General features: G+C 41.8%; 1 protein-coding gene across 15 annotated transcripts in view; it reads left to right on the forward strand.

Annotated features, from left to right (window-relative positions):
• Positions 1 to 14,115, forward strand: part of mast4 (microtubule associated serine/threonine kinase family member 4) — a 116,121-nt gene that overhangs the window by 67,252 nt on the left and 34,754 nt on the right. The window contains exon 1 of one of the 15 annotated variants that reach the window (XM_037753781.1): positions 6,227 to 6,838. The exons of 12 other annotated variants lie outside the window; for them this stretch is intronic. In XM_037753781.1, the coding sequence (XP_037609709.1) occupies positions 6,567 to 6,838 (272 nt within the window). In that variant the 5' untranslated portion in view covers positions 6,227 to 6,566. Of the gene's footprint in view, positions 1 to 6,226; positions 6,839 to 14,115 lie in introns of those variants that run through there. 2 more of the 15 variants (XM_037753782.1, XM_037753788.1) reach the window with 2 other exon arrangements.

A 14,115-nucleotide genomic window follows, 5' to 3' on the forward strand; every position in this document is an offset into this window, starting at 1 on the left:
CCGTGCCTGTGTTGTTCTGAAAGGCCTGTTAGTGCATGTTTGAGTCAGTGTTGTCATCGTGCATCACAAAGCTGCGACTGGAAATTCAGTTCGTTCTCCTAAAATCATCTGCCATTGAGATGACATTGAAAGAGGAGGACGCCAGTGCTTATATAATGTTGGTGGTGTCCCCCCCCTTCCCCCATCTTGCCCCTCTCTGTTCGGAGGTTTATGCTCCTCTTTCATGTGCTAAGTAGGATTTGTGTCATTTGCAATACATCAAAGTGAAGAATGGTCTCAATCTGTCTGAATCCCGACTGGATTGATTCATTTAGGACTGAAGAGTGTCGAAGATGCTGGTTTTACATTTCTCAGTAATGGCGATGGTTTTCTATCAGAGCTTAATGCTTCAATCTCCACTAGTTTATGATTTCAAAATCTGTGTGCTGGTGGAGCTTCGGATTATTTTATGAACATCAAGACTCTTATCCTCGTGTCACTGAAAAGATTATTTCTTCAGGGGGGTTAATGTGCATCAGTGATGTCTGAGATAGCACGTCCTCTCCTCCAACTCCACTTTTCACCCGCCAAGAAGCTCCAAATCTGTCTTTTCGTTTTTCATTGACGAACCTTATTTGGGGTTTGACTTTCAAATAGGTCATTAAAGGTGCTCTATACAATATCTATATCCAGATCTTTAATATAGCAGCAGACAACTATTAGTCTATGTAAAGATATAGAGGAGTAATGTCTACCTGAGCAGAGAACGAAGTTGCTCTCCCGCTGTGTAGTGTATGTTCGTGCATGTGAGCGTGCCCCACTGGCCGGCCGCCGTTTTACAATGCTCTCATATGGTGGTTATAGCTGTTAACGCCGTCCTGACCAAAGGTCACGTCGCATAAGCGTACCACCAACCCTCTGGTCCCACCCCCCCCAGGTTAACACTGTTAGCTCTGTCAGTACTGTTGCCCTTGTTTTCACTGTCAGCCACGATCCGCCAGCTCAGCTGTCGCCATGTTGAGAGCCGTGCGGAGGCATAGAAATGCTCCCAATCTGGCATTTAGCATCTTTAAGGTTGAAGCCATCTTGTTGTGGCTCTATGTCGCTTTACTGGTGTTTCTGTTATTACTGGTTGGTTGGATAAAAAGATGGCCAGTGCCTTCTGATGTCTACTTCGTCTCTACAAATATAGTCAAAGGAAGTACCGACACTTATATTCAAAGGTGGATTTCTTTACTGTTAAAGGTGGACTGGTTTACGGTTTACTCATTTTTCTACCATTCATGCAACTTCATGGTTAGCTTCAGTTTGAAGGACCTTAGCTTGTCTTAAACACAGTTCAACTGGGATTTAAGAAATAGGAAAAGCTCACTGCTCAAGAAATGTTTTACTGATAAAAAGAGAGTCACAGTCTGTGCGTTCTGTCGCTGGCTTTATATGCTTCTGATGGCGATTCTGTTAAGACAAAATAGTTGGAATGAAACTTCTTCAGCTCATTCAAAACACACAATATTGAAGAATTTTTCTGTATCAATGAATAGCATGAAACACCCACCCATGTCACCTCTGGTCTCCTCTTCTTCTGCTCGGCTTTCATAGAGAGTAAAGTGGAGCAGGCGTTTCAGTGACTCAGCTCCATACCAGAATGTTTTTTTACTGGCTTTTTTTGTTTTATTTTTTTTATCTATTGACAATTTCAGTTTTTATTGCATGATGTACCAATTCACAAGGTTTGGTGTTGCAGTGCTTTGTGTCATGATCCAAGACGTTGAAATAATGATGCAGTAAGGTATAACTTCTAGAGGACGTTATCCTACACCATTAATATGCCACAGTGTTAGGAGCATCTTCAGGACCAGCAGACAGCAGCACTTAATCTACATCTGGGAGAACGGTTGGTAGTGACAGATGGGTGATCGATGAAGTTGATGGCAAAGTTAGTGTGACATTGCAGTGTTTTTACATCGCAGTAAAATATTGCCTTACTACTCTAGACATTTTCAAATGTTGCTATAAGACCCCCCGAGCCGAGGCGTACCAGATTGAAAACAGCCCGTGTTAGAAAGAAAATGCACGAAGCTGTGATGTTTGGGGCGTCTTGTTTCCGGTACCGTTCAACCCAGGATGTTCAGTTTGATGGCTTATCAGACGCCCAAAACTGTGCACTATTTCTACTATTTCATATCACTTATCAGAATAGACATGCCGAACTTTCCCAAGATTTATCAACGATAACAGATTTGTACTTTTATCTCCGGTGTTTCATTATAGTTTTTATGATTATATGAACAGTTCTCTGGATTGCTAATACAGTAACATTGTTCATTTTTCTTTGCACATAGAAATACTTTATATTTATATTGCATACTGTATAGTCATGTCTTATGTCATTGTTAAAATATTTTTGTTTATTGTTAGGGATGCACCGATACAGAGTACAAGTACTTACATTTGGGTACTCGCCGATACGAGTACTCATACGAGTACCGATACGAGTACTGATACGAGTACTTCTCTGTGCCAAAAGACCCTCGTTAACAGCCTGCTGGAGGTTGTGAGCGACACACGGCAGGCTGGGGAGTACCACATACGAGGCGGTGCGCTGCGACCGGCTCTAGGTCGGCTTGGAAAGGACTGTCCTTAGTGCGCCCCAGCCGCGTCATGCCCCCAGGGCGGGGCACGGCCCACGTAAAAGGCGCCAGGAGTCTGTGGCGATGTGTGCAACCCACCCGACCCGTCATGAAACACGGACCAAGGAGTCTAATCTCCATGCATGTAGCTGGTGACCTCCCTGTTCATCCATGTAGCCGGTGACCTCCCTGTTCATGCATGTAGCTGGTGACCTCCCTGTTCATCCATTTAGCTGGTGACCTCCCTGTTCATGCATGTAGCCGGTGACCTCCCTGTTCATCCATGTAGCCGGTGACCTCCCTGTTCATGCATGTAGCCGGTGACCTCCCTGTTCATGCATGTAGCCGGTGACCTCCCTGTTCATGCATGTAGCCGGTGACCTCCCTGTTCATGCATGTAGCCGGTGACCTCCCTGTTCATCCATGTAGCCGGTGACCTCCCTGTTCATGCATGTAGCCGGTGACCTCCCTGTTCATGCATGTAGCCGGTGACCTCCCTGTTCATGCATGTAGCCGGTGACCTCCCTGTTCATGCATGTAGCTGGTGACCTCCCTGTTCATCCATTTAGCTGGTGACCTCCCTGTTCATGCATGTAGCCGGTGACCTCCCTGTTCATCCATTTAGCTGGTGACCTCCCTGTTCATCCATGTAGCCGGTGACCTCCCTGTTCATGCATGTAGCCGGTGACCTCCCTGTTCATGCATGTAGCCGGTGACCTCCCTGTTCATGCATGTAGCCGGTGACCTCCCTGTTCATACATGTAGCCGGTGACCTCCCTGTTCATGCATGTAGCCGGTGACCTCCCTGTTCATGCATGTAGCCGGTGACCTCCCTGTTCATGCATGTAGCCGGTGACCTCCCTGTTCATACATGTAGCCGGTGACCTCCCTGTTCATGCATGTAGCCGGTGACCTCCCTGTTCATACATGTAGCCGGTGACCTCCCTGTTCATGCATGTAGCCGGTGACCTCCCTGTTCATGCATGTAGCCGGTGACCTCCCTGTTCATGCATGTAGCCGGTGACCTCCCTGTTCATGCATGTAGCCGGTGACCTCCCCGTTCATGCTGCTCTATGCAGTTTGACTTTGAACCATCTGAAGCACCATTTCTTATGTGGAACACAGAAACAGAGCAGAGCCATAATTAGAGTGAAGGCTGTCACGCCGGCCTGTAGGGAGCCAGGCTGAGCACACGCAGACTCACGCACTGACTTTATACTGACAAAATGGCTTCTGATAACACTGTATTACTGTATATGTAAGTAGAACCAGTCATGGTAGATTTCCTCCTTTGTCCATTTCATTCTCTGTCTCTCTTCCTGAGCTTTTGAGTCCCTTGGATACTGCTCACTTGGGAAGTGATTGGACTAATGTGCAGCATCCTGATGGTCCTCAGGTCTGACTGCTCGTCCTTACTGAACCACTTCTTCTGCTCTCCCGTTCACTGTTAGTTTTATAACTGACAAGGAAGACGATCTCGGGCCATTATAATGACCTCGTAGGTCATGTGGTCTGTTTGACATGACACATGACCCACCCCTAGATAATTCTGACGTAATGTAGCATGTTGTTCTCATACACCGTTCATAGCTTTACTTAACAAAAGTAATACACTGTAGTTCACATAAATCCCAGGAAATAAATGTGTGTGTTATCCACCTAATGGTGACCCAGGAAATATATAGAGCGACAAACGCAGCGTTAGGAGGAGGTCGGGGTGGATGGCTAGGTCAAAAAACACCAGACTTTCGCCAGGAGACCGCTGTTCATGTCCCGTGTGAAACCAGAAATCAACGTTGATTTATTTGTTATGTAACTTCTGTACTTAAGTTACGCCACTTCCGTCATTATTTGAACCCAAACCACAATCTTTTCCTAAACTTAACTACATAGTTTTGTTGCCTAAACCTAACCAAGTTGTTTCTTGTGAAGACGGAAGTTTATTTTGAAAAGACTGGAGTGGAAGTTGACTCGTGCATCACATGATGCTGGACATTTGCAGGAAAAATGCATGAAAAATTAGGAATCATTTTTCGTAAGATATCATACAAACCGTTGTATGAGGACACGTTGCAGTCAGAGTCACTGCTGAACTAATGAGGCTTTATAGCTGTGTTTGGTTTAGTTAATTATAACTTAAAATAAGTCCCAAGACTATAAGAAAACAAACACCAAACAATGAGTTTCAGAATTTGTCATGCTAGACATGCCAAGAAGGCAATGCAACAGAGACATGTTTATACTGGAGTATATTCACTAGAGGTGTGTTTGTACTGTACTGTATTGGGACTAGTGCTGCATTAATTATTATTGATTCATCTGACAATTACTTGCTCAATTGATTTGGTTAATTGTTTGGTTTTGGTGTGTAAAGTGTTGGAAAATAGTGAAAAATGTTCATTATGATTTCCTAAATTCCAAGTTGACAGATTTTAACAGCTTGCTTTGTCCGACCAACAGTCCAAAAACTCAAAGGTATTCAGTTTATGATCATAGAAGACAAAGAAAAGCAGCAAATATTCATACTAGAGGCAAGGAAAGTTTATTTACAGTATATAGCACATTTCAGCAACAAAGCGCTTTACATAAAACATCAAAAGCGAGACGAAGTGCGAAAGAAACTTTAAATTCAATTAAAAACGGTCATTAAAAATCCAAGAGCATAGAAAATAAAAACAAGCTAAATAGAATAGGGCAGGTATAAAAGATACAGAGCAGTGTAATACATGATTTAATAAAAATCACTCACTAAAAATGACTCAAGCCATTATTCAGTTCTCATTAGTTATCTCTTTTAACATGAGTTGCATCTTTGTTTTTAGTTGCTCACATGAGGTCGATGGCTATTTCTATTTGTGTTAAGCTCGATGAGACGAGATGAATGTTTTGAAGCTGGATTGTGAAAGTAACACGTATACTTTACTCCATCAGTCATGTGATTACAGAAACCTGCGACTCCTATCGCTGCTCTGAGTTCTGTTATTATTGCTGCAACAGCCCAGTGTCTGTCTGCAGGCTGAACTTTGCTCTCTCCTTGTGGAGAACGCTCATCGGATAGAAGGAATCGATGACTCTGTCCTAAAGTTTGAGCTCGTAATGATTCATATGCTTTGGTCCTGACAGCTACTTCAGAGTATTTGTCTGTCTGCTCCCCACAAGCTGCTATGATCAGCTGACTGTCACACATACCTGCAGGACTCCAAAATCAAATTCATCACTGAACTGTGTTATGCATGCATGTGCATTTGTGAGCACTGCTCTTCAAACCTATTTTTCCTTTTCTGAAATGTCAGTTTTATCACAGTTAGAGTGAAAACAATTTGTCAATCAGTATTTTGATATATTTGAATATCGTACACAGGGATTAAACTTCATGTTGTTTGGCTGCTTATCTGCCAACCAGAAAACATGAGTGAAGGATCTAAGGTGATGAAGTAAAGGTGAGGCTCCCATCAGAGGAAGGAGGTAGGACTCACAGGACCGTCTATGCAGGGAACAGCTGAGGGATGGATTTATGCAGCAGCAAAAGAAATCCATGCAGAAGCAAAGCATTTCCATTTCAAATAGGTCCTGCTTAATACACTGACCCACCGAACTTTGGGAGGGGTGCCAGTTTGTGAAAGCTGCAAGTGCACGGCAGCATCTGCTGATGATGCAGCACCCCCACCGTCTCACAACCCCCCTGCACAGGATGTGAAGTGGTAGATGCCTGTTACATGATATGAAGCATGTTGAGCTGAGGGAGCGGGGGGGGACTGTTTGGGATATGGAGCACAGTCGCAGCGAGAGGGGAAAACAAAAAGTCAGCTGGTGTTAGGTGTCGTATCCCTACAACAGTGGAGGCTGTCACCACATGACCTGGATTACACACCCGGTGTGTCTTTCAGGATCCTCCCTGGATTACTTTTTTGGTTCGAGGACAGAGGAGGACAAGGTGTCCTCTCTGCTGGTGTGTTTATGCCGCAGCTGGCTGCAGATGTGCCTGTGCAGAGGAAGTTTGGACCCAAGGAGGGCTGTTGTAGGAGTACTTGTCAGGACTGCTCCGGGGGTCGCATCCTCCCGAACCCTGAGAGCCGTCGCTTCTCCTCACAAGGTCTCCAGAAGCCCCCTTTACATCTCCCTCTGTGGCATGACTCGGACACCATGTCAGATTCTAGTCTGTGGACGGTACTGTCCAACTTTAACATGCCACATTTCTTCAGCGGAGCTCGTTTGCGCCGATCCAAGAGGTAACCTTCAATACAGTGAACGTATTGATGTATTTTATTATTATGGTATGTTGCTTTACAGACAGGCTTCTTTGCAAACGGCAGTCAGATACAGAAATTAGTCCATCTGAGTAAAAAGCTTATTTTCCTGAACCAGTAACTTAGCATGTGTAGTTTTCTGGACTCTGATTGTATTTACAGTGTCTCAGCGGAGCTGATTTATGAGGCCAACATGAATAAGAAGCTGGGTGTTGCCCTCTAACCTATTGTGTATTGTTTGCTTTGTGAGTCAACGGTAATTGAATGTTTGTTGTTGAGGTCGTCTCATGTTCCTTACACAGGATGTGTTCTTTCCTATATGCCATCCTCATTAATTAAGAGTTGGAACCTGGAAGTGCTGATTGTTTTTGATGTTTCCGTCACAGTTTCTGGAAACAAGAAATTGTTCATTGTTTCAACAAAGCGCTGCCTCGTTTCAAACCAGCTCCGTATTTGACTTTTTAAAGACGTTTAGCCGCTGGTTTAGCGCTAAGCCACTTGATCCCAGTTTTTTGTGTATGGTTTGGTGAAGCCCATATAACTGATATTTATCTTTAAAGCCTGTCATGACCCATTTTATAGTGAAAAAACAGCTTAACATGAAATACCGGCTTTTTTTTTTTGGACATCATACATCAGTGGATATTTAGTGGATATTGAGTTTCATGCTGTAGAAGTCTCAGAGATCACAGGCGTGTTGTTCTGTTGTGTGTTTGTGAATCATAAGATGATAGTTGATGGAAAGTTTCATTACAGATGACCAGTTATTCCCTGAATTGAAATGAAATCACCTTTTTTGAAGTGCTTTGCATGTGGAGCACTTATTCTCCCATGTCATTAGAATAATGTCCTTTTTTCACACTCTTTCTTTTAGTTATGATCAGAATATTTTGATATAGGCTCATAATATTCATCATAAACAAAACACTGTAAAAACAATCAGCTGACACATCTGTACCTTTACCTTCATAAAGGCAAAATAGAAAAGAAGATGCAGTAAACTTTATTCTGTGATAATTTGTGAATATTTTAGGAACTGCAAGATGTAAGAACTTTGCTGCAACTATTGACCATATTACCACGAGTTACTAAGTCAAATATGTGGAAAATATATACCAAAAAAATGAGAGATTTGTCAAAGCTATGTAATACTGTACATCTTCAGATGTATAAAATCAGTCTTCAGTGGCTAGAAAAAATGAGCAGCTAGTTTTTAAATACTATTAATAGAGCCGCGTGTGTCATATGAGTGACTTTGAGTTTGGGTTTGTCAGCGAGGAGCAGCGTTTTCTATGTGGCGTTGCGCTTTGTCAGCTCACCTGACAGCTCTGACAAGGGAGCAAAACTCCCAGAAGTGAAAAAGATTAATCATGGCTTGTTGTTGACACGGGTCAGGATCAGACATTTCACATTTATCTGGATTCAGAGCATTTTAAATCAAAGGCTTTTATCTATTTCTGCCTCTTCCCAAAATAAGTAAGCACACTGAAATCTAAGAAAGTCTTTTTGACAGATTCAGATTACTTTGTAATGATAAAGAGTTCCAGTAATGTAGGGCAGTGGAGAAGTGAAATAAATCTTTAAAATCATAACCAAAACTTTGATAAACACCTTTTATGGAGTATTTTTAGTGGTAGAAAAAGAGATGCAGCTACGCTTGTGTAACACAACAATGGTGTGGTGAGGTTGAGGGGTTTTGCATATAACCTAGACTGGTAAACCCTCCTATGGATCCGTTCCAGGAATCTCTCACATCTGCAGTACAGCATACAACACTGGCCTACTTTCTCCCTATCGTCTTCGCCCAGGGCTTCTTTATCCCTCCTTTAAAGCTTCACTACAGCAACACCTTTTCTCCCCTCACTCAGCCTCTCTGGCCACAGAGGTACCTCCATCACAGCTCAGCTCAGCATCAAACGGGATGCAGATGGCCCGTGTGCCATCATAACCTGTGATTTTATTGTGTTAAGTAATCCAGAAGCAGTCCTTTTAATGTCCCCATGAGTGGCACTCCACTCTCTAATAGGTGTTCTAACGGTAGAAACAGTGGGATGGTGAGTGAGAGGGTTGATTGGGCAGCAGTGTGGCATTCTCTTGGCCTAATCCACAGTGAGAGGGTATAAATAGATCTCGTTAAATCTGATCCTCTTTGACTGAGCACCTGTGCACCAGATATTATTCCCTCCCTCCCCATCACGATAAATGATTTATGGCACGTGTCCACACACTCTTGATTGCAGGTTAACACTAGAAACCTCTTGAGTAAACATGGACCAATGGGATTTGAGTCAAAGTCGGGTTTCCCCTCTTGATTTAGGGAGGTGACAACGGGGCAGCAACAGAAGAGCTACAAGCAGCTCGGGATACTTCTGTTCTGTCTTTGGGCCGCATGCAATATTCTTATCCTAATTCCCTTCCTTTTTCTGAAAGGTTTGCTCGTGCCTGCTTGCCTTCACTCACTCACCGCGCTCGTTCTCCCTCTTTCGTTCCACTCTCGCCTGCATGCGCACAAACTCCACAATGCAGAAGATTTAGTTTAGCTTTGAGAATACCTAGTGAATGTACAGTGGATGTTTGTGCAGAAATAACTGCTGCAGCTCCTCCAGACCAACAGAGGTTTCCTGTGTCTTGTTGAGTGACGGGGCTCCGCAGAGAGAAACATTATCGTCTCCGACCAAAACTCCGGTGTCTCCCCTGCTCCCTCCGGCCGTGGTCGGGAGGCTGAGGCAGGAAAAGCCAACACTAAGATCAGCATTGATTCATGGAGAGACCTTCGTCTGGTCAGCTAACATTACTGCCAAGCAGCTGAAATATAGAGTGATATTGTGGTTTTAGCTGATGTGTGTCACCTCACTGTTTTGAGCGATGCTTGTTCATGTCTATCTAGAGCGAGCACAAGCGCGAGCGCAAGCAACAGGACGCTGACTTTAGTTGACTTAACATGGCAAGGTGTCGCTGTTAACAAGCAATGTCTGATTCTTACAGTTCCGTTAACAAGACAAACTACTGTATATCTTTATCATTAGCATAACACCTGCCCCTAAAAACTGCCATATAAGGTGACAGGTTTTGCTCCGTTTCATTCACAAAAATGTTAGCAAACGTAAAAACAAGACTTTCACACTTTAGAGCTTCACGCCCTGCAGTCAGAAACCAGCAAACACAAACTGACAAGTTTAGCAGCATCAGTAATTGCATTAGAGGACCTGGAACAATTGGGAAATATTAATAGTACAGCTGTAAACAATATGTCATCAGAGCAGCGCCATGGAAATAAAGAGACAATGGTTTACATGAAGCTATGGTACGTTTCCAAAGGATCTGTCCTTTCCATGCTTCAGTTCGTTGTCTACGAAAGCAGCCATTCTGGTAGAATAGTGTTACATTTGGAGAGACGGACCGTCACGTTAATAACTCCTCATTTGCATAAAGTTGAGGTCGAGGCTACTGCAGGGATTATTTCTCACCTAAAATGTTTTCAGAAACACATTTTGGTGAGCTATTTTCGTAATATACGAGGAAAAAGTTTCCAAATGAGCCGCCATATTGTTTCCGGTTTGAAAGCTGGGGACAGCGGCCCACGAGGGAAGTGTGTCCAATCAGGTGCCGAGTGTGTAGTGGCAGCCCATCAAGCGTCCACTGCTGGGAAGCGAGGCGATCCCTGTGGACATGTACCATTAGACGCTAAAAAACGCTGTTCTGAAATATAAAAAAAAAATTGAAATTTTAAAAATCCTCTCATAATAATGATGTGATGAACATTAATTTTGCATGAAGTATGCCTTAGTGATACATTTTATTTGAGTTCATTTCAGTATCATATTTAAAGTCCAAATTCAGATTATGTTTTTTTTAGTTAAGTCTGAAGTTTTTATTCCGTGAAGAGACTCATGATTTTATGACTCGTACAACGGGTCTGGACCACTCATGAGACAATTCAAATTACAAGAATATTGGTGAATGCCATAAATAATGTTAAATCTCTTGTATGTGCCACTTAAGGACAAATCTGTTGGTACGACTGATCCTTGCATGAGGACCAATGTCTGATCAGGTGTTTCCTGGGCTTAGAAAGGTGAAAGTTGGCCTCAGCGCCTTTTGAATTTGTCTAAAATGAACATCACTTTGGTTTTTCCACTCATCAAATCTTGTACAGTTATGTGAACTTTTGATACAGAAGCTTTTTCCCACATATGCCTCAGAGAAATCAACTAAACTGCTCAGAAGGACTCATGGTGTCCACTGTTGTTTGTTCCACTGCTGGAGGTTTTTGGTTCTGTGTGCCACATTAGATAATACATGATCAATATATTGATTCCATTAAATGCACATTTATCATCATCTTCACATCACATTAAACTTTTAATTCAGAACTTACTGACCTCTGCCTGAAGGTCATTGCTCTCTTCAATATCCAAATACCAGAAATCTTCTCTGCAACGTCGAGCATCATTAAAAGTTTACATCCTCTAATTTATCATAAGAGCACCGAGCCACGGCAACCACTGATAGACTCATATTTTCTTTATGCACATTTGTTTGTCGTCTATTCATCATCACATTAGACATTAGCATGTGGCTAATTGCTCATTAATGCCATTAAGCAGGAGCGAGGCTTCTCCCTCCCGTCCACCGATAAATCTGGAGTCATGTTAAACCCAGCCCGTTTAATCAACCTCTGATCCCTCCAAAGGGTCTTCTATGTTCCAAGGCTAGATGATGAGTAATATGAAATAATATAGCCAGGTCTGGTTTGTGTATTTAGCCTGTGGAATGTACACACAACACTTGGTAAAGTAACAGTGTGCAGCATTTAGGGGGATCTATAATTTATTAATAAGCATGTTTCCTTTAGGTTATAATCGCCTGAAAATACGATTGCGTTTTGCGTCACCCCAAGGGAGATGTTTCAGTTGGTTTCAATCTGCAACCTCACCGCTAGATGCTGCCAGATCCTCCACACTGCACCTTTAAAAATACTAGCAAGGACTATCAGCACTGCCAGCGGTAAGAATACATACTGTAGGGGGTCACTTTAAATCCGCACTCTTTTCCAAAAATGTGCTAACCTGAACACATCAGTGATCATGAAACCACATCAGTGATCATAAAAATTTGAAAAATTATGTATCTACAGGCCACAATAATAATAATAATAATAATAATAATAATAATAAACACTTTGCAATAACTTTTGACCCGAGAGGGTAAATCCGATTGCTTCTGTTCTTGTAGTTTTCATTTTTACATAAACGTTTGTAAACATGAGACTGAAGGAGGCACCTGGATTAGTTTGGAGAAGTGATCAGTTCCAGGACACCTGCAGGGCTCGACCTTCCTGCTACTAAAGCTTTTATATACAAACAAGATCAAATCTGACTGGTGCAAATTATCAGAACAGTCGTAGGTAAATCCAGGCTTCCGTGTATTCTAAGTATTTGGGAGCTTAGCGTGGAGTGCTGAGAACTTTTTGCACATCATTATTATCAACTTTATTATCAACTCTTGTAAAAAAGTTTCCAAGCTCTTCACTATTGCTGAAGTGACAGTGAAGCTGTGAGGCCTCTGCAGTGGCGCCTGTAGGAGCTGCTTTTCAGCAGTGTTGACAAAGAGATGAAGGCCGTCTGCTCACACAACTCTGCGTCATTGCAGAAGCCCAGAATCTGCATTTTAACGTTTTGTAGGATCAATGCTGCAACACCGAGACAGGCGAGCTGCACTTGTGACTGGCTGACATCTTTCTCTCTCTCTCTCCTAAAATGAATGCTTGTTCTGTATCTCTATCACCGGAGTAAAGAACTCTACAAGGTAGTCATGCAGCGCTGTGTTTCTGCTCCTCATAAAAGATCTTTCTTTAGTCTTTATTTGGATCCCCATTAGCTTCCACAAAAAGGATGCTAGTCTTCCGAGGGGTCCACACAAATACAATAACAATATAAATAACACAGTATCAATAAAACAAGATAATATATAAAATATTAAGATCAGAAAATAAGTAATATGAACGAATAGAGAATTGAAGCTTACAAAAAATCTAATTGTCACAAAAATAGCCACAAAAAGAAAATAAAAACAACCAAAAAGGATCCAAAATACAAAGAAACTAAAGTTACTAAGTCTATTTGAGATTCATACATTTTAGTTTTAGTGATTTTTTGAAAGATAATCCACTTCTGATGTTGGTTGTTTTTTATACATCTCAAACACATTCGCTGGGAAAGTAGTAGTAATTTATTTTGGTCTTTGTTAACAATTTTACAAAAAGAATGCACATAAATAATAAATAAATATCAACAATGCATTACATTAAAGAAAGAAAGAACAACGAAGAACCGGCTGCTCTGTTCTGTAGCAGCATTTGACCAAATGATAAGAACTCCAGGTCTGACAGAAACAAGTGGTCAAACAGCGTCAATCATAACAGAAGACAATGTCCTCACTGTGATCACACCAAGACAGTAAATTAACTAATTTAACACCCAGTAATTTGGCCAACTGATATCTATAAGAATAATCCTACTAGGGCTGCAACTAACGATTATTTTCATTGTTGATTAATCTAGTGATTATTAGGTCTATAAAACGTCAGAAAATGTTGATCAGTGTTTCCCATAAAGCCCAAGATGACGTCCTCAAATGTCTTGTTTTATCCACAACTCAAAGATATTCAGTTTACTGTCATAGAGGAGAGAAGAAACCAGAAAATATTCACATTTACTTTTATTTTCTTTAAAAAGTACTCAAACCGATTAATCACTTATCAAAATAGTTGGCGAATAGTTTAATAGTTTAGTAGTACAACTAATCAATTAATCGTTTTAATTCCTACTACCAAATGTCAAATTTAATTTGGCAATGTAAGCAACTCAACATAAATGTGTATAATCTCTCCCTGAGCTGCACTAATGTTTGTGATGAACAGAACAAAGTTGAGTCAAAGTTGAGATCCCTACTCTGCTGTCGTAGAAGCAGAGTAGGGATCACCTACGTCCAAGGTGCACGGAGAAGCTCCAGCAACATTTGAGTATACAGAACAACAAAACTACCATTGAAAAATACTCAATGTGTTCTGCCAGATAACGAGAACTAAAGGTGAAAAACTATAAGATTTAAGCTTGGCAATAAGAATACTATGGTCATTAAAGCACAGCCACACACACACACTGAGAGAGAAACTGGAGAATAAATGTTTCTCTGGTGTTTGTATTATGCACAGGAGGGAAATCATTATTGAATAACATCTTATAAATTCAGTTCTC

This window comes from Sebastes umbrosus, chromosome 19 (genome assembly GCF_015220745.1).
Source record: "Sebastes umbrosus isolate fSebUmb1 chromosome 19, fSebUmb1.pri, whole genome shotgun sequence".
Classification (NCBI taxonomy): Eukaryota; Metazoa; Chordata; class Actinopteri; order Perciformes; family Sebastidae; genus Sebastes; species Sebastes umbrosus.